Here is a 25,449-nt window from a genome sequence, read left to right on the forward strand (position 1 = left end):
TTGTTGTGTTAATATGCATGTTTACTCTGAAACTAATCACAGAAATGGATTGATTTACGTTTTGACTTACATGGAAATTAAAAATAACAAAATGTTATTTGACTCAAGAGATTGGGTTACCATTGCTCCTTTGATGTCTAACAGTAAGACATAGACAGTAAGCGAATCGGCCAATTACAGAATGTAAGATTATTGCCATACATTCTCTATTGTGATTGGCCAATTCGCTTATTGCATACATCTTACTGCTTTACGTTTTTCTATGTGTTTCTGACTTAATAAATTAACTAGAACTAATTATCGAGCAGCTTTCAAGAGAACGCTGACGATCACACTTAAGGGAATCGAACCGAAACATTTATGGACTTTCTACAATGAGCCATTACCTAAAGCTTTTAAGTCAAGCCGTAAGAAATTGATAAGTCATAGTTAATTATTTTTCTCACATTCGACTGTGATTAGTCTCTCGAGGTTTGTTTTTTATTGCTGCACTTTCTGAACTAGTGCACTAAGTTGAACAGTGCAATAAGTTGAAGTGAAACAAATATACGTTAGTTTCACTTCAACTTATTGCACCGGTTCAGAGTGCATCAATAAAAAACAGACCTAATTTCTTACGACTTAAGATCTAAAACTTAGGTAATAGCTTATTGTAGAAAGCCCATTACAATTGACATAAAATGCGGCACATTTTAAAAACCTATTGTACCCGATGGTAAAAGAATCAGGTTGAAATAATGACGAGAGGATCGCCGGGATCTATCCTCCTTTGCGTCGACGGGATTCTTTCTTTGGTAGGGCGTTTTCGCACTAAGGAATAGGACTAGAGGTGATTCTTTCCACGCTGCTCTCCCTAATGCGTATTGTCGTATAGGTCGCGTTCGTGTCGATGTTCGACGGACTGCCGGCGTCCTGCTGGGCGATCGTCTGGGCGGTCGACGACACGGAGATCGGCGCCTCGACGCCGCCGGCCGCGACGGATGCGGTCGTCCCGAGCCAGCCGTGACGGTTCCTCAAGTGGCGCTTCATGTGCGTGGTGCGGCTGAGCACTTTGTGGCACACCGGGCACTGGGTCGTGCCCTTGTGCATATTCATGTGTTTATACATCGAGTCCCGATTCCAAAACGATTTACCGCAGAGTTTGCACGCGTGCGACGGCTGTTCGATGACCACCGTGTGTGAATCTAAATCAGACACAAACGTTCATGCTACGTCGTGGCGCCGGTTGCGCGGCTCTCGCGGTGCCCTAAGTACTTCCAGATTTCGTCTTATGGGACGCGCTACCGGATCGCTCATCACCTGTACCCGAGTACTCGAGACGCGACAATATCCCCACGATCGACGACGTGACATTTTTCATCCTATGAATTCTACGTCATGATTCAATTTTATATTTTTATTATAAAAAGGATACATTCCAATATTATTAATAAATATTATTAATAAATATTAATTGTACAATGTATTGAGTGTTGCACCAATATATTGGTCAATATATCAGACTATTTTATAAATGTAATGCCTTCTCTAACAGGCGTTACATTTATAAAATGTAATTGATCAATCAATTTTATAAATATAATCGATCGATCACGCGCGCTTGCTAGAGAAGGCAACGTACTGATCAATATGTTGATGCAATATCCAATATATGTGTTACGGAAAATTTGATTAATTCGGGCATAATGCCGGTCAATATGCATAATGCACACCTGTTTCGGCCGGTTAACATACCCGCTTTAATAAAACTTTAATAAAGCAGGCATTATCCATATTGGCCAAGCGTTATGTATAAATCCCGAATTAATTATATTGCCCCCATAACATGTGTATGCATATTTTCAAATTAAGATCGAATAAAGTAGAAGAAATATCTCGACAATTTGTTGGACCTTTTTCTTTGTTTTAAACCCATCAATTAAAATTATTGTATATATAATCAGAAAAATGCCTCATCGTGGATCACGGCACGTGATGCTGCGAGTACAAAGGTGTCAAAATGACATTAAGAAGGAATATTGAGAAAAATCGCATATCAGTAGCAAGCTACTTGTACACTCGGAAGAATCTCGACTCACTCTCGTTTCTCTACCTACTTTTCCACTCGTTCACTCGGATTTGAGAATAACAGCAGTAGCAATAACAAAAAAAGAGAAAAGAAAAAAGGCAACGCACACGGTGAGATTTACAAACAGGTGGAAGAGAAAGAAAGAGAGAGAGAAAGAGAGAGAGAGAGAGAGAGAGAGAGACAGTAATCACGAGAATGGCGACACACAGAATGGCAGTAATTATAATATTCTCGGAGCGATCATGCTACTGTGAACTATAAAATACAACGGCATAATATGAACAACAGCGAAAAGAAAACGGAAACAAGAACGAATATACACGTATAAAATGTTCAATATTCATGCACAATATAGTTCGGGTTGACTGGACCAAGTTCGTGAGTCGTGATTGAAGGGCCGAATATCAGGCTCAAGGTTCGTCAGACACGAGATCTACTGCCAATCGCATGTTGTGTGTAGTGAACCGACAATCATGTATTCCTTTGAGATCGCTATTAATCGAACATGGATCGTATGCTATGCTTTAGCACCTTTAGCACACATAGAGCAGCGTGTGTGCGCAAGGAATCGATGATTCCTGAATTATGACATATTTACATGTCTAAAGAAGTACACTGAGAAAAACCATAATAATAAAGCATAGACAATAATTACTAAACCTTTGATGAAATAAAATTCAATCAAATGTTCTATTAATACCAAAATTAACTAAACAGTATTTTAACTTTCTAAATATTATCTTATTTTTCTACCTATTATCAAACAGTAATAATTAGAAAAGTACGATAATATTAGTTCATATGAACTAATGTTTGTTACTATTATTATGTTTGGTAACATTTATTACGCTAAACAAAATACATTACCAGATTGTTTTTTCAGTTATCGTTCACGTTCGTCAAATTTCTAATAGCGAGAAATCAGTCTTAAAAAAATATGTTCAGTACGTTCTATGGTGAGAGACATTTTACTGTACAGAAATGGTACAAAATTTCGTTATAACGAATTCCATTTTTACGTCATGTAAAGACTCGATTATCTCACAATCAGTTCTGGAATAAAATCCTTTTATTAAAACTTTTCTTCTTTTATTTAATCAATCGTCGTGACTTATAATTAAGAAATATATATTCACTTGCTCGAATTAAATGAAATTCTTAATCTAAATTAAAGTTTATCGTTATGACAAGAATTATATTCTATCGGGCATTCGTTATATTGAAATCTTATTACGTTCGTTGATCGAAGATTTTCACAAAATGATCGCGGAAATTCACTCGTTTCATGCGATAAGAAAATAACTCCGCGGTCCAAAAGATGCACGTACGGTTTCGATATAGCTTTATTTTTCAGAATGCAAAGTACAAAAAAATGTATAATCCGGCGCTCTTTTATATATTCTATTGCATCATAATTTACACATAATATAGTATGTTATATCGATTACAACGGAAATTATCACATCATAAATTAGAAACTTCGTTTTGCCGTAAATCATTCTCTTAGAAGGACGGCAAACTTAAATAAAATCTTATCTTAGAAGCTACTTATCTTTTAACATTCCCGAAATTTTTTTTATATATGCTGTGAAAAAAGTTATGAGAGGTATTTATTCGGCGGCATTTTTTCACTAATAATCAAAATATCGCAATCTATCTCTGCAAATTTATTGTCACCAGATATAAAACAATAAAATAAAGAGTAATGAAAAATAACAAAATAATAGTGAAAAATGATTCCCCCGTAAAGGGAATCCTCACGGATCCTCAAGTCTAATACGTCGCGTAATTATACACCATTGGTTACTATTGGATTGCATTCAGAAATTTCACTCGGGTGCACGCAGGTATCATTTTATCCTTGTTTAATATTCGGTGAACAATAAAATAAAATACCCTGAATTTCTGAACGCATCCCTATGTACAATTCAAGAACACTGTATTACATGATTTTATCAATTGTCGAAGAGTAATCATCATAATTTGATCCTGTACACCGAGAGTATTAATGTCTTTAAAATTTCTTACTGATGAAACTAGTGACATCAATTAGATACTCAACGATTAAGATCGATCGATACGACTGCGATCGACGATTGTCTAAGTTTCACGTTGAGACGGAAACACGACATCCACATAAATGACAGTTTTATATTATGTATTATATGTATATGATGTCAATGTGATATAATCGTTTCGTAAGTGTACACGATTACGTTCAAGATAGGACGAAATGAATAGTGACGTTGGAGAAACTTCGTGCTGCTTAGAAGAAGCTGTCCTAGATAAAACTATACATATTTGACAAACCATGCATATTTGATGGACTCGAAGCTTCAAACAAGAATCGCTGCTTAGACCTTATGCTTATTCGCGATGCTCTGATTTCGCCAAGTAGTGGTGTAGTAACATGGTAACCCCCTTTGTGCAATTAATCGAAAACATTACACTTAATACGATCAGTCTAGTTGCAGAGTATACCGTTTTTATGATATTTAAGTACATCGCTTTGTTCGCCGAAGGAAGAAGATAGTTTTTCTCCTGTTTTATACTTATTATACATGTATATGTACAATCTCGAATTCTTCTCGTGTTTACGGAAGAATGTGAATATTCTGCAAAAGAAGCAACCGATCTATCTTGAATTATTAAAGAAACAAGACGATTCTTGTCCACACAAAGAAAATAAAATTCTGCGATGGTAAATTCTTTCCGGAGATTTGCATTAAAACGATTAATTATTTAATAATGTATATAAATATAAAATATATTCCTATAAATCATTGATATAATAGTCGATGATCATATATCAAAATTGTTATCTATGGAATGAATAATGTATGTGGACGCATTCGTTGATATGAAAAACGCATGAAAAGTCAATAAAAATCTCATAAAGAAATCTGCGTGCAATCGACTTAGAAAATAATTTCTTGATACATTTTAATTAATAACATTAATATTGTTTTATTGCTACTCTGCCATTATGATGAAATGTAGATTTAACGCGATAGATGTTATTTCTTTCAGTATATGCATATGATTTATATATAATTTTAATGTATATTTATATATATAAATTATATAAATATATATAAAATATAATATATACACACATACATATAAACATAAAATTATATATAATTTTAATGCACATTACCGTCTGTAAATTCAAGCTTATAATTTTCTTGCATCTCACGAAAAGTTGACAAATTTTTTTAAAGTTTATGCAAATTGAAAATATTGCAACAGAATTTGTTCTCTTTTTTTCTGTAATTCTTTAATTTCAAAGAAAAACCTTTACTTAAAAACTTTTTTCTAAAAAAAATTTGATAGAAAAAAAATACCAATTTTTAATTTTATGTAATTTAAGAACAAAATATCATAGAATCGGAACTAAAAAACAAATTTACAGTTTTACCTCTCCTCTTTAAAATGCATTCTTGAAAACTTCTCTACAATTTTTTTCACTGAGATACTTAACTTTTCATGAGATGAGAGAAAATCGTAAAATGAAAACTGTTCCCAAATTATTACGGTATATCAATCGAAATATGTTTGATTCATCAGTGCAATATTGTTTGGATTAGAGATAAATTTCTTTATGCTATGTAATAATTTTTTTTAAATCTTTATATAAAATGTATAAAAACTCAAAGAATTCATTTCAGCAATGCTCAGCTTGTCAAGATAATTCGAAACTGTTACATGAACAAATATGCAATAAAATCAACTCCGTTCGTTGGATCTTAAAACGAGCTCTTAAGATTCCCAGAATCTTTCGAAACAGAAATTCTAAAATTCGCGAATTTCAGATGCCGAGAGACTTTTTGTACATTTTACAAAAAGTAACAGTAACGGTAATGCGTTATTTTATGAAATAACGTTCCCAATCCTGTAAATACGTTCTATATGGTTTATCGTCTTGCAGGGGATGCGTCCTAAATTTTTTTTGGGTGCTCTAATTTTTCGCGAATGACGTTAAAAATTAGACCAACGCTAAAATATCCTGCCCAATTCTGTACGAAGATCACGTGCCGTTCCTCGAGTTTCTCTATTCATGCCACCGTTCCCGCAACATCCGCGGCCGTTATTACTTGACCCCGTGCACATTCACCATGTGACAGCGCATGGTGTATTTTCGCGTGAAGACGGTCTGACAGATCGGGCAGATCGTGTCGCCCCTGTGTATACTGCGATGATGGGCTAGGGAATCGCCACGATTGTAGGTTCGGCCGCAGACGTCGCACACCCAACGACCGCTTTCCACGACGTAGTGCAGCTTAGTTCTGCGCCTGGCCCCGTCGAGAATGAGGCTCATTTGCTGCGGTGGCTCAGGTGGTAGTTGTTGTTGTAGCGGTGGTTGTTGTGGTTGATGCTTCCCATAATTGTGCTCTGATTCTGCGCACACAATCCAAAGTATTTCCCATACACACACGATCTCATACTTTATTGTAATAATTTCATCGTGCGCGAAGAGATGCTTTTCTCTGGTTTTTTCTTGTCTTTTTTTTTGTGCTTCGTCAGTTCGCGGTTTCAGTTGTTTTCGATGTGTCAATTGTTGTTTTTTTTTTTTGCTCGGAGACACGATAATGAGACAATAAGCACACATCGGTACCAATAGATTTTCTTTTATATAGTCAGGACACTAATAAGCGTAATTCAAAATTATAAAGGACTGAGAGCAATAACATTGCTCAACATGAATTGAAAAAGAATTTTGCACGGAAATAAACGATAACAAAGATAATAAATCATTAATAAAGTTTTGTATGGCGGTTTAAAAAATATCGTTTAAAAAAATTAAGTAAACTATTGCAGTGATACGATAGCATATAAAAACCATATCAAAATTTTTTAAATACTATAACATGTATATTTAATACTCTATATATAATATATACTATATATATATAATATATACTATCGTATTATAAATTATGTATTATATTAATCCTTATTAAATTATATTATACGATAAAATGAAAAGACACTAATGTAGATCAACTTTAATTTCGGTTTAACGTACTCTTCATTCTTTTTTAATGAATTAGAAAAAGATGAAGAGTTGATTGAACCAAGATTAAAATTAAACTATATTGGTAGAACAGCCATAAGAGAACTCCAAGAACTCTAGGAAGTTTAACAAGAGAAATCTTGAGTCCTCTGAAAATTTTTTTCTATATATAAGTACATAAAAAAATTTTATAGTACCAAAAAAAAAACAAAATTTTTTAAAGACCGTTTGAATAAAACATATTAAATATGAGATGTGTGCTTATAAAATATTAATGCACGGCTAAATCTAAATGTTAAATTTAGATAATTATTAATTAATTACGCTGCATCGCACTAAATGCTTCATTTTTATTGTGGATGAGTGTAAGTTTGGTCTCAGGCCGTCAGGGGCATGTTCGAAAATATGAGAGGGGACGACCCATCACATGAAAATTTCAAAATACATTTAAAAATACATTTTATCTATCAAAATAAATTATAGAATACGACTACAAACTAAACTTGAAAAAAATCGATATTACAAGGACTTTTGAATGTAATAATATTTTGTAATAAATTATAAATTGTCATTTTAATGATTAAATTATAATTATATGTTGTCAATGCTGATATTACTAAAAATACAAATATTTCAATAAAGATCCATTGACTATAATTAATAATTTGTAATACTACGAGTAAGTGTGCACGTGTTTTTTTTGGGGGGGGGGAGGGCTAAACACTAATTTCTAATGAATAATAGGAAATCATTAATGTGTAATTTCTATTCCTAATTGTTATTATATTAATTTTAACTGATGGATCGACCCTTCATACATCGTACTCGCCAACGCATTCTGTGTCGAGTATGTGTACCGTACATTAATACAACTGTCGGGATTCTGTGTTAAGAACTCGTTACCAATGTGAGTAGGTACAATCCCCATAAGCATATTCAATGAAGCCTCCAGCCAGAAACGAAAAGGAGAATTCTTTGGAAGTGCCGAAATGTCAAAAAGCTTGCAGATATAAAGACATGCGAAACTTTATCTCCTACATCAATAAAGAAACAAACTCTTCTCCAAACGCTTGTGTGTAAGACTTTGTGTGTAACACTTGAGAGTCTAACGACAGAACCGACGACATTTTTAAATAACCAGGATTCTTACCATTAATTAATTTTAGTCTTAATTTGTTGTTCGCTCTGCGCGCTATCACTCCAATTTGTCTATTAACGCATTAGCTGCGCATAGCCTTGCTGGTTAATCCAAAAGATACAATTGGTTTTTTTACAATCTTTTTATTAGAAACTCGCATTATTAGATGGCATCGAGTATCATCGGAAGTTGTTGTATTTCCGATAATAATACAGTTTATTAAACATATGTCAATACTGCTACTATACGTACAAAAAATTTCGAAACGCACAACGTAAGATTACAAACACACATAAGATAATATATGATATAGCAACACTTTAGCGAGAATATATACATAATACATGTTCACTCCAAATTATTCTAACGTAAAGTACTCGACAATCATGTATCTGTCTTTAAGTGTAAGTCATGACTTTATAACACTGTATTAAACGTTAAATCTTTTCATTATACATATAAAATTATTTATTTTATATATTTACATATATATTTTATATATGTATATACCATATTATATATATATATACATATATAAAATATATATGTAAATATATAAAATAAATAATTTTTTAAATAAGCACTTTTTTATATTGATTGATTCATCTCATTACTCTGTTCTAAAAATATTAAGGTAGGATTACCAAAAAATTAAAATTTACAAAATATTTGATACTTCATGTCCATATATGCTAGAATAAAATATGAGCTATCTCGTAAACTACTAATTTTTTGTATCTCTACCTTAATACTTTTACATATGTGCAGAATAATTACAGAAATCATATTATGTAAAAAAAATATATAATTTCATTTAAAAAAACTAAGTCATAAAATATCTTAGAAATTTGTCCTAAAGAAAATCTGTAACCATCAAAAAATGTCTCCCTCGTAATAAAGTTCCATTTGAAACAATTGTTTGAGAGATAATTGCGATAACTGCGAGAGATAATCCGAAGTTTTTTTTAAATGGGACACATACAGGGTGTATATATAGGATATTCCATAACTATTATAACAATGTTTAAGGATAGATTTCTGAGATTGAGATCATTGATAAGATCATTTTGAGACAAAAAGTTTAATACCAAATGTTGAGATTATAATAGTTTTTGGGTTATAATTTAAAGTTAGTGAATTATACTGTTCGCGGCACAATTTAGTATTGTGCGGCACAATACTAAAGGCGAACGCTGCATCCAGCGAACAAGCTGACGTTATGTATTGTCATTCTGATGGCAAAATGACGTTTTTAATTTTGATGTTATTTATTTGATAATATTTGAATATTATTTTGAACAAGATTGTTTTTATTGGCATTTCTGCAAACGCATTGTGCAATATTTCTTTCAGAAATCTGTTATTAATTTCATATCTTACGAGTCGTAAGATATGAAATTGATAGCAAATTTCTGAAAAAAATATTATCTGAGCTTCATATATCATGTAAAAATAAAAAAAATGTTATAAAAAAGAAAATGTTATTGCACAATCGTTTGCAGAAATATCAACAAAAACAATCTTATATTCACATATGTAATCCTTATATCGATATTAACAAGAGAGGTGACAAATGAGCTGTAGAGCGATTACGGCTTTATGCTGTATCTAAGCGCGCGAACTTGAGGCGGTATAATTCGCTAACTTTAAATGCTTAGAATTAAAAACCTATTATAATATTCTCAACATTTTAGTTTTGAGACTTTCCGTCTCAAAATAATTTCAGGAATCTATTCTTAAGCTTATTTACAATTTTTATGGGACACCTTATATATATATACACAATATATTATATTAATAACAATTTAATCTCGCTAATACTACTGTAACTGAGAGTAATTCTACGCTGTTTTTGGTGCGCCAAATTAATAATTTAATTTGTTACTATACATACAAATTATTTGTTCGCATGTGTTTCTGTATCATATTCGACTTACTTATTTGAACGTTTCAGCTCTTTCCGAACCATCTTCAGCAAAATAATTCATTAGAGTGTATCCGTCGACAAAGTTTTCATACGTAAATACCGGATGAGCCTCTTCCAACTTTCCGATTGAAAATGTACATTTGTTTGAACGCCTTTGTTATCCTTGTACATATGTGTTCGTCCTCAATTTGATATAATTATTCGTCTGATTTTTGATTTTGTGAAATTCGCAGCGTTAAATTTTTGTCACATTTCTGACCAACCTCTGACAGGCTTCTCCTTATTATTAATTTGGCGCACCAAAAACAGCGTAGAATTACTCTCAGTTGCCTGTATTAGCGAGATTAAATTGTTAATTATATTAGAGAGTCCAATAAAATATTATATTTCTTTTATATTAATATACTAGATTAATAGAATTATATTGGCATAAAACAAATCAAATTCTAGGAACAATTATGTTTAGAATTAAATGTACAATCAAAGAGAGAGTACAAATCAAACCTAAAATCAATATACAGATTTAGTTAGAAAATCAATGACAAAAAGAACAAAAAATATTTTTTATATATTTGATATTACTAGTCCATAAAAAACTTTTTTGTTATTTTAAAATAGATAAGATGTTTCTAATAAATTTTTGGCTTCTGAAAACGATTTCGTTAAATTTCGTCAGCATGTCAGATTTTCGAAATAATATAATATAATAAAAAGTACAATAAATATTAGAATTCATTATATGATAACATTACACTATGTGTATCGATAACTATAAATCTCCAACTTATAAATATATATATATGTATGTATATCTTCATTATTACAGGCAAGAAATATGCTGTCTTATTGTTAATAAATCTCTATATTTAAATCTTCCGTATAAAAATTCAGAATATGGTAAAAAGTAAATATTTAAAAAATGCATTTTAAAAGCTGGACAAGATATTTATTGATTCTGATCAGAATTTTAATATAACGTTAATTTTTTTTATAAAAAAATGTTAAATATCACAAGTCATTTTTAATGCAATTTAAACTTCAATTATTTCAGAAATCTCATGCTGATCAGATTTGAAATTTGTGTGATTTGCGACATTGTTTTCAGCATTCAAAAATATACGAGAAACGCCTGATTCAAAATAATTTTCGAGTTTAATCTAGTAACTTTGCAATATTATATGCAGTGTCATAAGTTTCTTAAAACTTCCCTAAATATTAAAATTATTGTATATCCTTAAACACTCTTAACATTACACTTCTATTTCATGGCACGTCATTTAAATCAATATAAACTTTTTCGATCGTAAAGAATGTTTCAAAAGTAAAAATACTTCATCGATATAGAACTAATTTGGCAAGATTTTTCTTTTTTATATCAAAATAGAAAATTTTAGTTATTTATTATTTATAAATAATAAAAAACATTATCTCCCTTTGTTGCTATTAGAAATTAATATTCAAATTATTGGAAAAAGTAGATAGTGTGCATTTAAGTAATGTGAATTTCTACTAAAATTTCTAGTTGTTCTAATACTTGTGCATTATTAGTAGAGTCTCTTTTTAGATCTTGGTCTATACTATTTTTCAATTAATCTCTATATTTCCTTCTTTACAAAGAGTATCTTACAAGGATATATTTTAGTATTTTTTATCTGAAATATATCTTTCCTTAGTGTACAATCGACAACAATCTGTAATTCGACGAGATATCTTAACTTTCGATATTAACATGTTCGCTGCCATGATGATCATTAAGTAAAACTAAAGTATTCACACATAACAAATATATTTTTATCTTTATGATACAAAATTATAATTAAAAAATTAAAATATAATCACAATATATCAAAGTAAAAAGTGTAATCTTAAATCATGTATCAAAGTAAAGTGTAATCTTAAAAATACGTAGAAGTGAATTAGAAGATATTATTCGCTCATTGAGATTTTCAAGGAACTTTAATCGATGATGTGATGCACTATGTTGAAACAACGCAAACAAAAGTGAGGCTTGCCAATGCAGTCGTTACAAAACGTTGTTACTTCGACGGGCTTATTGTTTTTTAATACTGTAATGTTCTTCTCGCAACATCTTTTACAGGGTTTCCTTACTTGCCTAGCTAGTCCCTTCTTTCTTTGGATCTTATGACGTGATATGTTCCGTGTTACAGGACTTGAAGATCTATCAGGAGACTCGTCTTCGAGACAGTAGGTATTTAGGTAGGAGGATCTAGTAGGTAGACATCTACTCAGGTAGATTGCCAATTCTTTTAGAGATTCTACAACAGACATACGATTTCGTACCATTATACTATTTGTATAATAATTTAGAATGTTATAATGTAATAATTTGGAAACTAGATTTTTGTACAATTTAACTAGACTGAAATACTGTCGTTCGGCCCATGTTAAGATAGAATTTCTGTTGATTGTAATAATTGCAATAATTTTTAGCTTAGCACATGAATGCTTAGACATAATTCATTTACCTTTTTCTCTTTTTTTTTTCTTAAACGTAATCTCGTTTATCAACTACAACGAAGGGTACATCTCGCTTGTTCTTTCATTTTCAAATACTAAAATATGTTATCTACGTATATTACGACATAGTAATGCAGTTTTATGTTATATTGTCGATGCGAAATTTGTTTGACAGCGAACATATCAAATACTTTAAAAATTAAGCTCGTTCTAAACTTATCCAGGGAAATTATCCAGGGAATATATCCCCGTTATTTGCACTCTGTTGAAATTTAGTTATATATTTTAGGTGTCGTTTAACTTTCGTTTTTTTAAGTACTTAAGCCTCTTATAATATATTTGTTGACAAATATTAAGCTATATAAACACCACAAGAAATCTTTTTAAACTATCTTCCTGCGAGATATTCCGCGTAACGATTAACTTCGCGTAAAATCATCGCAAGAGAACCAGTGGAAGAACCCGGAAAAGAAGCCTGGGGAGGAAAGAGAGTCATCACTTTTGAAAGTTTGATTGGACGTCGAACACATTGAATGTGTGCTGACGTTTGTGGATGCGCAGCAAGTGTGCCTTCATGTCGTAACTTCGACTGAAGATGCGCTGGCAAATCGGGCACCTGGTCTGGCCCGTGTGCAAGTCCTTGTGCAGTGTCAACGACATGGGGTGCTTGAAACCCTTCCAACAAATTCTACAGCGAAACAAGAGGCCGTCCGCCGCAGCGCCGGACTGACCGTAATCGTCATCCGGGACGAGCTCGGCGACGCCGTCGTCGTCGTCGCCATCCGCGGCATGTTCTACAAAGAAAACAACAAACACACAACGTCACCACGCATTGTTAGCTACGCAACGCCGGCGAATGTAAAACACGCGCGTGTTTTTCCCAGTCAAAGCCGAATCTCGAGGACTAAATGGTAGCATCCTCATCGCGTGTCGTTCCATCCCCTCTCGGAGAAGCTAGATTCTAATACCCATCCCGTGAAAAACTGCGTGGCTGATCGTCGGAGAGAAGAATTTCAACGTCGTCAAAGACTGCTTCAAAGACTTGGAAGCACTTCTTGGCAAAACTCGCAAAGTAATGAACTATGCTACCAGATGCTGATCCTTTGAGACTCATCATTTAGAATTATATAATTTTGCATTGCATTTTATATAAAAAAAAATTAATGTAATTTATGTTTTTTCAATCAATAAAATATTTATATAGTTTTATTTTTCAAAGAATGATACTTCTTCCCTCATTCCATATGAAATCGTATTATTATAGTATATTAAATAATATTTCCAAATTGTATTATATATTCATAAATAAAATTAAATTATCAATTTTCATTAATACAAATACATACCATTTACATCATTACAATATTTTACAGATGCTTATTGCAATGAAAAAATATCTTGCGTATAATCTATGGGACATAATTTTTACATAAGGAAACGCAAAATAAAATGAAATAAAAAGGAAATATGAGATAGAAAGTGCTTCCAAATATTTGCAAGGCGACGATACCATGTCTCGTCTCCTCTCATCAGTTCCTGGCGTCTTTTTCCTATGACGTGCGTGATAAGCGCAAGCTAAGTAGAGCAAGCCTAATCAGATCAGACAGAGGAAACAGAAGACACACGACACCATTGAAGAGAGATTCAGAAGCTCGTTAAGCCCCCAGGCGTTCGAAAATATCAGAGAAGGATTTGTTCCTCGTGTTTTTAACGTAAAAAAAGAAAACGTTTAAACGTAGTTCTTAAGAAAAGCATAGGGGTTCTTAAAGTATAGTCGTGTAATATTTTTATTAACACGTTACGCTTCGTATATCTCGTTTGTATATTTCGCTCCAATTATTATTTCATTCTAATAATTATTTCGTTTCCTGAAGAAAATGTCATTGTCTTTGCGCAAATTTTTTTAGATTGAATTAAAAGTTTTTTAATTAAATTTTATTATAACTTAAGTATAAAAAAATTAATTTCTCTGAAAGAAAACTTTCCATAGTTTGCTGTAAAATTAAAAAAAACTTCATACATTATTTATTACAGATATGCATGTATTATTAAATGAAATAAAACTTTACCTCAAATATTATATTTTGTAATAACTTTTTTGTAATATAATAATTTAGAATTTTTTAATAAAATAGAAAAAAAAACATTTAAGACACTTGATTTTTTTCATTTTTTTCAACAGCGTGTAAACGATGAAAATGATGTATGAATATTTTAATAGTAATCAGTCCACAGTTACTTATTGCGAAGTTTGCGATAATACTGCAATACGTGATCTGTCTTATAGTTAAACCTGCGACGCTAGCATGAGAATCCAAACAATCTTACTTCGCAGAGTAGCTGAACTTAATCTTACTGGGAGATCTTCGGAACTGTGCAGAGAGCGGATAATGCACAAGATTAATTTGGATGACAGTTACGTTTGTTATATACCGTATACTTATATATCTTGTAATATACTGAGTTGTTTGAAACTATCTTACAAGTGTAACGAATTAAATTTGCGATAACTACCTTAATTTGTCTAACAGATAGGAAATTGCTATTCTTTGTACTTAACATTTTCTTAACAAATCGGTTACATTTGAATCTTCACGGTAACGATATTCTATACGAGATCGTAGGTAGATCCTGGATATCTACGCGGTAAATCTGGCTGATAAAATTGACGTCAATACATTTATATCGATAAGGCTCTATATATATATTAATAAATCTTACGGAAAGAGTCGAAATTAAATTGGCTTTATTTTATCGTAAGCTGTAACCTCGTACTTTGCATTAAATTCCAAATTTATAATGTTTTGATGTTAAAATATTTACAACAGCGATAATCTTTATTAAATGCTCGTGAAATAAAATGTACATTCATTAAGCTGTTTTAGTTTATTCTTTTGCATACCTATGTATCTAATTCTTCACAAATAAATTTTAAACAAAATTTTCAAATAAACGTCAAATTAATTTCGACTGCACTCTTGAGCGAAGAATGAAACAGTTATCTCGTGTACAGCGTAGCATCATACTGAGTATTTTTTTAAAATTATACTATCGTTGTATGATCGCAATCAACTAGTCGCAATCAACGTGTCCATAAAGCATATAATATAAATAACAATGTACATTATTAACACGCACAAAATGTGTATGAAATGTCACATAATCAATATGCACACAATGTTTTATCGTTGTATGGATAGCACTCTAGTACATAGTATTACAAATACAACCGTCGCAAGTTATAAATACTAATTTGGCATAAATATCTTGTATGGAGTACACGTTGCCTAATGCCTAATGTCCATTTTTATCAGTGTAGATTAACTATAATCTCAGTTTAATCATTTATCTTCTTCTAGTTTTAAGAATTAGAAAAAGATAAAGAGTACATTAAAGTTAATCTACATTGATAGATGTAGGATTTAAATAAGGTACTAAGAGCCAAAGCAAAGGGAGAACTCAAAGAAAAATGCTGATGAATTCTAGCCTTAAAGAAGAAAAATATCGTCATGATACAAAGAGATCTAACAAAAAAATATTTGTGACATAATCAACACGTGTTTTTCTTATTGCAATAAATATTTCTGACTACAAAAAAATTCAGAAGTCAACGATACTCTAACGATATTTCCAGCCGGCAAAACAAATTTTTGACAAAACATATGCTATCACTGCGAAATCACACCCTGCTAAACACGGGTCAATTCAGTAACTCGATCCTGTACGAAACTACATCTTGGAAAGTGCTCGCCTTCAAAGAAAATACAGAAGAGGCTCGCGTATATCGCGTCATATAGGCTGATCAAAGCGCTCTCTCTCTCTCTTTCTCTCTCTCTCTCTCTCTTTCTTTCTCTCTCTTTCTCTGTCAGTGTATGGACCTATTTCAAAGGTGTCCTCTCATACCGATTTCCACTTGCGGCCCGTACGATCGGTCCGATCGCGGAGCGGATGGAAGTTAGTCTTTTTTCGCTGCCGGTAGGGCGCTAAGACAGGGTTGGTGCTAGGGGGGTGGGATGTGCGGGATCGAGCGTATTTTGTGATAGTCGACGAAGCATGGCCAGCGGCACAAACAGGCATTGCAGGGCCAGCATTTGAAGCGGGTCTGCCTGAGCTTGCCGCGTGACGTTACCATGCCGCGCTGCTTGCAGTGCACACACACTTTCCCGTGGCCGTTCGCTTTGCTGAGACTATGCGGCTGACCAGATACGTACGTAAACCCTCCTGAAGAGAAACACAGTGTTGTGGCCAACAACAACAACAACAACAACTACAACAACAAACACAATGCTCGGTTGAGCTGTGTCGGGTTAGTCAGTTTTCTTAAGAAGTAGTAGGCGCGGTAGAGGCATGCAGGCAATCATTAGTTATATAGTTATACAATAATGAAAAAAAATTAAAGACACCTCTCCGTATATCATAATAAACCGTGACGGTATCAGCAGCAACAGCATCAGCAGCAGCACCACCAATCCCCAGCACCAACCACAACAATCCCATAATCGCAGCAGCGGTAGCCGCTAGAAAACCGTCTCTACAGAGTGCGTCTCTCATCGGCGATCTGATATACCATCGAACGCGCCTTTCTCATCGCGATCATTGTTGTTACATCGCGCGAATTACAACGCGTTCGCGCATACGGTGGCATCGCCACGTGCTAGATTTCAATGCGCAGGCTTCTGTATTATCCCAGTGCCTTTTTTAAGAAAAGAACTCACACGAGATTTTTTTTTTGCGTCCCCTATACGTCGATTTAATCGACCAGCGATTCTGAATTTGCTCGAGACAGTTCGTTGGATAGAGCGATATCAGTTCTCCTTCGATTAATGCAAAGACACGTGGATTCACGAAGATTAGCGTTTCCGGGTCATCTCTTCGTTCCCTCGAATAATTTTTCAGTCTTTTCAGATTTATCGTGAAAATTGTTGTACAAAGGTGGAAATAATCATAAGATAATTTAGATCGTTTTTTCTGTCGATCAAATGGTCTATCTAATTTCATTGTTCGTCGCAGGAGCTTCCGAAGAAGACTGCCTTCTCTGCCTATCGACCATCAGAACGAAACCTTCTGCTGTTCGAAGAGGGAAATGTCTCTTTCGTGTGATCGATGACGCTGAAACGAGGACGCTGATTGCACGTAATTGCTTAGAACGCTGATTGGACGTAATTGCTTAGGATGCTCGCGTATCCAGCCTCCCGTGTTTCTCGACGGTGGGCTTCGTCGATCTCCTGCTGCGCAATTTGCGAGAGATCGATATTCCGACGAGATCCGTTTTTGTCGCGAACAAAAAGACGGTCTTATCGCAGGTTCATTGTTGTCGTCTTGCGGTAGGATGAGTTACGAATTGGCTCACTCTTCTAAATACAAAACGCAAACTTCCACACAAGCACTCATCGTCCGTTCTCGATACGTTCGTTTTAATTTCTCTTCAATTTGGATCGTGACCTCGACAATGCAAATCTACAGCGACAGCCACAGAACTATCGGCGAGACACTCGCGTGTCGACGAAACGATTTTCAAGAACAATTCAATATCTTGGAAATAAAGAAATAACAGAAATTACTTGGAAGTAAGAAACAACTGTGTGTTCAACCACAGGACATCAGTTCTCCTACTCCCAAGCTGTAATTGTCCTAAAACTGTTGCAATCAATTTCGATCTATTTATCCAATGGCGTTTGTTTCTATCTCTTCGCAAGATAAAGATAAGTGAACTCAATGTACCTTATGACTTAGATATGGCGATAGATATCAGAAATTTATTCTTTTTAATATCGAGTCACATTGGTTGACTAAATATTCCATATCCAAGGTATCGTATTGTTCGATTGATATATTCGCAGCTTTATGCTCATAGGTAGATTCACAATTGAGATTCAGTAGACGAAAAAGACCACGCGACGAATCGACTTCGAAGCGAAACGCAACGGGTCATATTACGCGGAGACGTTAACGACGTTTTACGTAATAACATTAGTACTTGAAAAGAAGGAACAAGCTTTTTGATGTCATCGTGACTACTAAAAGAACTCATGCTTCTGCTTTAACGATCGTTGCTGAGATCTTGTATTACCTACCTGCCGAAACACACTTATTTCTTTCTTTTTTTTTTGTCTTTCTTTTTCATCTTTCTCCGGTCATATGTACTTGTAACCAAAGAATTTCAGGTCGGGTCAAGATACGTTTACAATCTCCAGACTCATGAGATTCTCGAGGAAAATATATGTCGATAGTCTTCCAAAATCCGTCATTGCTTTCGATTTGTACATTTTGTTTTCGTTCAATTTTAATCCGAATGTATGTATAGATGCGATTAATTGACAATGAGCTTAATTGCAACTTAAACTGTTGTATAAAGTGAGTATAATAATGCAAGTATAAAATATGGAAATAATTAATTCTCTTCTTCTTTAATATATAATATTCGTGTTTAATATGTATTTTATCAATAAAATGTCAAGAGAAATTTTAAAACTTATATAGATAATGAATCACGAGCGCATCAAAGTTTCGTTTCTATTATTTCCGTAAGATTCATTCTTCATCCACATTCTTTCGTATGAATATGTATTTAATAAACAATAAATATTCATTTAATATATGTATTTAAAATAAAATCATAAATATAAACAGTAAATATTCCGAAAACATCTGTTGTACTTTAGTACAACTTTATAACTGATGGAATTTTATCCTATTATGCATGCCATATCTTTATTTTCTTTAACATTTCCTTGTTTAATCATGCGAGTCTATTGTCAGGCTTAATCTTTCTAGAGTTTTTCTTTCTATTTTCCCCATTAGGATTCTAATATCGGAATCACACAGAATATCAGAGAACGCCGAAAATGACGGATTCCGAAGGAATATCGATGCAACGAATATTGATCGCTGTATTTCCCATACGCACCCGTTTACCATATAGAATTTTGCTTCATACAAGAAGGTAAAGAATTGATCTCAAATTATCATTTATTAAGAAAGGATTGCACGCGCATGCCACTGTCACCAGAACACCACCACCACCTGACTGCTTCAGAATTAGTTCGTATTTGCGCGAATATCTCACGATATCTATGTAACGATACATTCTGCAAGTTAATAGAATCCTAATCCGAATGCAGCGATCATTACGATCGCAGAAAGCTCGTGATTCGAAGAGTACGAGCGAAATTCGCAATTATGTCCGAGATAATTTTCAGAAAATGTTATATATAATATAAATATTATTAACTAATTTATTCTTGTAATTATGTTAAAATTATGTTGGAATATCAATTGGAGATATTATTTTAACATCTTAGGCTGTCAAAAACAAATAAATTTGGACGAAGCTCTTCTTATTCATAAAGTATGAAGTTTCTAAAAATATTCGTTATCGGAATAGTATTTAAAAGAATTTTTTTTAGAGCATTTCGCTAAAAAAATTAATTGCTATATAAATTATTAAAAGAGTTTATGAAATCATGTTGTATTCGATCACATTAATAAAATTTCCCAAAATAAGCTTCGCCAAAACTTGCAGCAAATACTAATTCTATAAATTTGACTTGCACTGTTTCATTCTAACATTTAAAAATCAATATACCCGTACATTTAAGATTAACGTTACATGCAAATAAACCATGTGTGTATGTAGTGGGATTCGCGCTATACACACGAATTAGATATTTTTACGAAGAAGTTACCTTGAACCAGTATCGAAAGGTATTTCTTATTTTAGTATATACACAGAAGTATGCTTACAGTTAGTGCGCATAAGGAACATAGTGGTGGCTTTGATCGAGTTATTAAAAAAGGAATGTTGATGATTGTCGGCACACATACAGCACTTGGCAATGCTTACTAGTATCTACAGTTCAACCTACACCCGAGTGCCTGTACCATACATTTACATCCAAAACACCATGCACTCTGTACATTGAAGGTAAATCTCGATATAATCGGATGGAAATGAAAATAGTCTTCTTCCCTGTTATAAAACAGGGAATGTATCATACATATATTTATCGTTAATGTTCAGATTGAGAAATCTTCTCGTAATAAGATTGCAAACCTGATTCCGTTTAATAATGCAAGAATAATCAGGTCAAAGAGAAGACAATTGACAGTGTTTCATAGAGTATTGCAAAAACTAATAAGTTTCAATAGCAATATATATCATAAAATAAAACGTGATACTGTTTTTGTAAAATGGTAAAAAGCATTATCGATTTTTTTTATTATCTTTAAATATATATTTTGTCATGCTAATAAGAACCAGGTTCACGCGAAGGAAAAATTATGATCAAGATCTGAGATGTTTATTTTCAAATACTTGTCGTTTTGTAAAGTAATAAGTAATAAATAAACGTTTCCATTGTAAATCTTACTATCATTGTCTTTGGATTTAACCCTAATCTCTTTCTGTAATTATCATTTGTGTGCGTGTATAAGTAATGCAAAGCTGCATAGCTACCAAACCGTACAGTTTGATGTGAAAACGCAATCAACTAACTACCCCTCAAACTTAATAGATCATAATATCACAATAGGAAGGAATACTGTCATCCTTCTTATTGTAATAAAAAATAATTGTTACAAAATCTTAATTCACATGAAACCAAATAACTCCCACGATACTAATGTTTCATGTATCAAGATGTTTAAAGTATTGTTTTGGTTTTGTACCCACAGTACATGCAATTAATCCATCACCACTGAAGTTAGAATGCAGGTTTGTGTACAGAGCAGTTTATAATTGAAACTAATGTATAGAATTTTTTTATATATTACTATCCAAAATATCAGGTAGATGCATATTTTTAAATATTAAAAGATTGCAAACGTATAAAATATGTGGCTCATGTGGATACAAAACTTAGAAGTTTGTTGTATTGCCATTATACTGTCACACTATATTACTGTTACTATGATACTTTAAATAATTTCTTGAATAATAATAGACGAATAAATATCAACCAAACTTGAATAAAGATAATTTGCTACTCCACTATATTAAAATCTCTAATTTGCAATTTAATAATTTATTTTACATTATAGCTTAAATTAAAAATATTAATTTTCAAACTCTAATTTAAATGACTAATTTAAATAATCTATGATTAAATATAATTAATAATTCGTTGAATTAATTGCATTCTATGTCATAATTATGTTGTAATGGCAAAACAACATCATACAATTTATAGATAATAAGAGGATAGATAATCACTTACCCTGTACCGCATCTTGTGTTGCTCTCTCTCCTGAAGTACTTGGTTTAGATAGTAGATGTCCTAACAGACAAAAAAAATCATCAAACTGCGCGAAAACTGACACTTAATTAAGACAAATAAGATAAGATTGAAAATTGACAACTTATCAAGATAAATGATAAAAAATATTTCAGCGAATTCTAGAAATTATCACATACGAAGATACTTACCAACATCTGATTGATGTTTGCCATCCAAACCGTCCGATGCTGATTGACTCGTGTAAAATGTTTGACTGATGTCGACCTTCTGTTCGTGATCAGGCGTGGTCGACGACGTGTCGTCTATAGTAATTTTATTCAGTGCATTGTCGCCTATACTCTGATCTTCGTAACTACAACTGCTACCATCTTGTTCCAGGTATTCCGGCATCTCCAGCTTTAAGTTCGGCATGAGGGGAATTATTTCGACTGGATCGGAGCCCGGTCCTGTCTGATTTTCCGCCGTTTTCCCATCAGAATCCTTCGCGTTGATCCCTGCCGAATTCTTCTCCGTATTCACATTCGTATTTTCTCGAATTTTTCTCCTTTTATTTGGCGGTACTTCGGGTTGCAATTCGACGGCATGGTATGGCATCGGAGACGATGGGGACTTGTTCCTCTTGTTATCCCCCGTGGATTTACCGGAAGCATTCTGCAGTTGAACCTCAGGCTCGTTGGGAATTTCTATGTCATCCTAAAAAGTAATATGACATAAATAAAGAGATGCTAAATTATTCAGTGCTAAAGTAATTTTACTACCAAAAAGCCGATTAGATTTCTGAATTTGTTCTATACGATACTAAGATTTTTCAGTAAGAAAAATATTTAATCGAAATATAAATAAAATACCCGAAATATGAACTTAATCCTAAATTAACGGGAGATAAAAAAAATCACAATACTATGTCGTTTTAGAAAAGATATTTTCAAATAATAACAATGATAAATGAACTCAAAAAAAAAAAATAAATAAATCCAAGTCTTCAGAATTGAGCAAGGAATTTATATTCTCTTTCCATTAAAATTGTAATAAAATCGAAGACCATAGCTTTCGAGCAATTAGGAATAAATACAAGAGCGAGTCGATTGCATGTATGCACTCTTTCTAAAATTTATTATAACTATAATAGAGGGGAAAAAAAACTTATAAATATATCACTTTATTCACTTGCTTCTACCTGGGATAAATTATTTTGTATACTAATAACTCACTTCTACTAGAGCGTCATCCTTTCCTGTGCCGTCTGTAAGACCCTGTACTGCCAAGAGCTCTGCCGTCGTGAGAAAACTCGCTAGTTGCTCTTGAATAACATTCACTTCGCCTTGATACATGAAATCTACCAAGGCAGCCAAGTCATCAAATTTTACATTGCGGAATATTATGATGGGATGCTGGCACGGATTTTCCTATATAACAAATAATTGTTACAAAAACATTTCTACATTTAAACACATAATAAATCAACCAGAAATGTATGCATTTACCTTAAATAAATCTCTAAAGTATGTACTACATGCTGACAAGAGCATTTTGTGTGCCCTGATTTTTTTGCCTTCGCAGCTCAAAGTAACATCCACAAGATCTTCATCCGATCTCAATGTTTCGAAAGCACAAGTAATGTGTTTTAAATAATTGTTCCATCTAAGAGAGAACTGTTGGCTGGAACCCATTCTGCTTCCTTAAATATAAAAAAAGATAAATTTATGTATTAGATTACCTGGATAATAATAATAATAATATAAAAGAGGGCTGTGAGTCTAAACAAATACTTTTAATACATATGAATAATTCAATCATACAAACACAAACAAATGTTTTGTACTCGATCGGATCATTTTCAATGTTATAACAAAAGTCGGTTATGAATTTTCTTAGCAATATTAAAATATGTAAAAATATAAATTGAGATATAAGTATTCAAAAAATTGATTATGTCTCTAATAAAAATCTAGGTGATTGCACAGGTATACACACAGTATTGGTCCAATCGGTATTTGATCAATTATAATACTTTAAATATTTATTGAAACTTTTGACATTTTTTTTATTTACCTAGATAATGTTCATAACATAAAAATTTATATCATGACTGATTTGAATAAAAAATATATAAAATTTTATTAAATGAACTGAAAGACGTTGCAACAATGAATTAATGAACATTTTGTAAAAATGAAATAAATGAACTCCAAAGTTAATATATAATGGGAAAAATATTAATATCACATGTTTGGGTATGTTGTTATGGAGCTACCATTGCAGCAAACCCTTCAAGTAGAAATAATCAGCAATATACAATTATTGCATTTACAACACAATTATCTTTATTCTACATTTATCATAACATCAACATATTATTAGAAAACTACATACAAAAAAGCTCAATACTCAGAAAAACTATGTGTAGACATAATCATTCTTTTTTTTTTTTACAAAAAATGTAACACAAGGTACAGATATCGTGTAAAAAGAGACTCGGACAAGCGAACATAAATCAAACAGTATCTGAAAGGTTATCAAGAATACTATTACTATCCGATGAAAGATTACCTTAATTGTCCTGAGGAGCGTAAAACAAGTGAAGAATCGAGAGAACTCCCAAGGGAAGGCCGTATATCGCGGGACAAGGAGCACCGGGAGAGCCCCGCGACTGCGACTACTGTGAGACCGATTCGCAAACGGATCGAAGTGAAGGAGGTGGAGGAGGTGGAGGTGGAGGAGGAGGAAGAGGCGGCTGCGGTGGACGACTCTGAACTCGGTCGCGTTACGGTGGCGTTACCGCGATCGCGCAGGCAACAGACTAGCCGCGCACTTCACGTGAAACAGGAGTTGTAAACAGCCGAGCTAGTCGCGCTCTCATGGAATCGTGGAAGCAACACCGTCGGGGGGGCCGTCGTCGCGCCGTACACTTTCTCTCGTTCCCCGCTCTTTTTTTTTCTCTTTCCTCTACTTTGTCGCTCGCTCGTTCGTTCCCTCTCTTTTTCCCTCACTCACGACGATCCCGTGTGATCTCAGCCAACGAGCCGCGTGTCGTCACAAAAGTGCATCGCGTCCCCGCGGTGTGCTGCGCGCTTAGAGAACCGTCCCGTGACGAATCCGCGTCGTGTTTCCTTCACAACAAGCCACACTTCACAAGCGAGTGACAGCTGGCGGCCATTTTCAGTACGGTGATACGCGTATGGGACTATGGGATGTGCGAAGAAGCCCGACCACCCTCCTTCCTGACCCCTTCCATAGCGACGGCGCAATGAGCGCGATTCGTGTGACGTCACGTGGTACGAGCAGAAGCGCGATTATTGGTCGACGCGGACGATACGCGGCAATATTCACTACGTTCCCTTGGAGCGCGAGTTTTAAGGGTCAAGTTGGTCCAAAGGGCGATTACCCCGGATCTACAATAGGATTTTAAGCCTTAAACCATAAGAAATGGGCGATTATTCCCCTCGGATTTGATTGTAATTGGTCAATTTTTTACGGCTCAACGGTGCAATTGACGGAATGCTTGCGATTGGACGGACATCGTTCCGCCAATTCCGCATTGAGTATACGTTCCGCACTATTGCTGGATTCACACTGCATCCGATT

At 33.5% G+C, this 25,449-nt stretch overlaps 1 protein-coding gene across 6 annotated transcripts in view; it reads right to left on the minus strand.

Moving 5' to 3' along the window:
* LOC108729397 (broad-complex core protein) overlaps positions 1-25,096 on the minus strand; it is a 41,118-nt gene extending 16,022 nt beyond the window's left edge. For 3 of the 6 annotated variants that reach the window (XM_018458496.1, XM_018458497.1, XM_018458495.1), the window contains exons 1-5: positions 24,415-25,096; positions 23,349-23,542; positions 23,076-23,270; positions 22,053-22,557; positions 21,844-21,903 (exon numbers count right to left, since the gene is read on the minus strand). In XM_018458496.1, coding sequence (XP_018313998.1) covers positions 21,844-21,903; positions 22,053-22,557; positions 23,076-23,270; positions 23,349-23,534 — 946 coding nt within the window. In that variant the 5' untranslated portion in view covers positions 23,535-23,542; positions 24,415-25,096. Of the gene's footprint in view, positions 1-688; positions 1,185-5,813; positions 6,470-12,785; positions 13,423-21,843; positions 21,904-22,052; positions 22,558-23,075; positions 23,271-23,348; positions 23,543-24,414 lie in introns of those variants that run through there. The other 3 variants (XM_018458492.1, XM_018458493.1, XM_018458494.1) reach the window with 3 other exon arrangements.
* Positions 25,097-25,449: the final 353 nt, after the last annotated feature.

Source organism: Mycetomoellerius zeteki, unplaced genomic scaffold, assembly GCF_001594055.1.
Source record: "Mycetomoellerius zeteki isolate Tzet28-1 unplaced genomic scaffold, Tzet1.0 scaffold73, whole genome shotgun sequence".
Taxonomy (NCBI): domain Eukaryota; kingdom Metazoa; phylum Arthropoda; class Insecta; order Hymenoptera; family Formicidae; genus Mycetomoellerius; species Mycetomoellerius zeteki.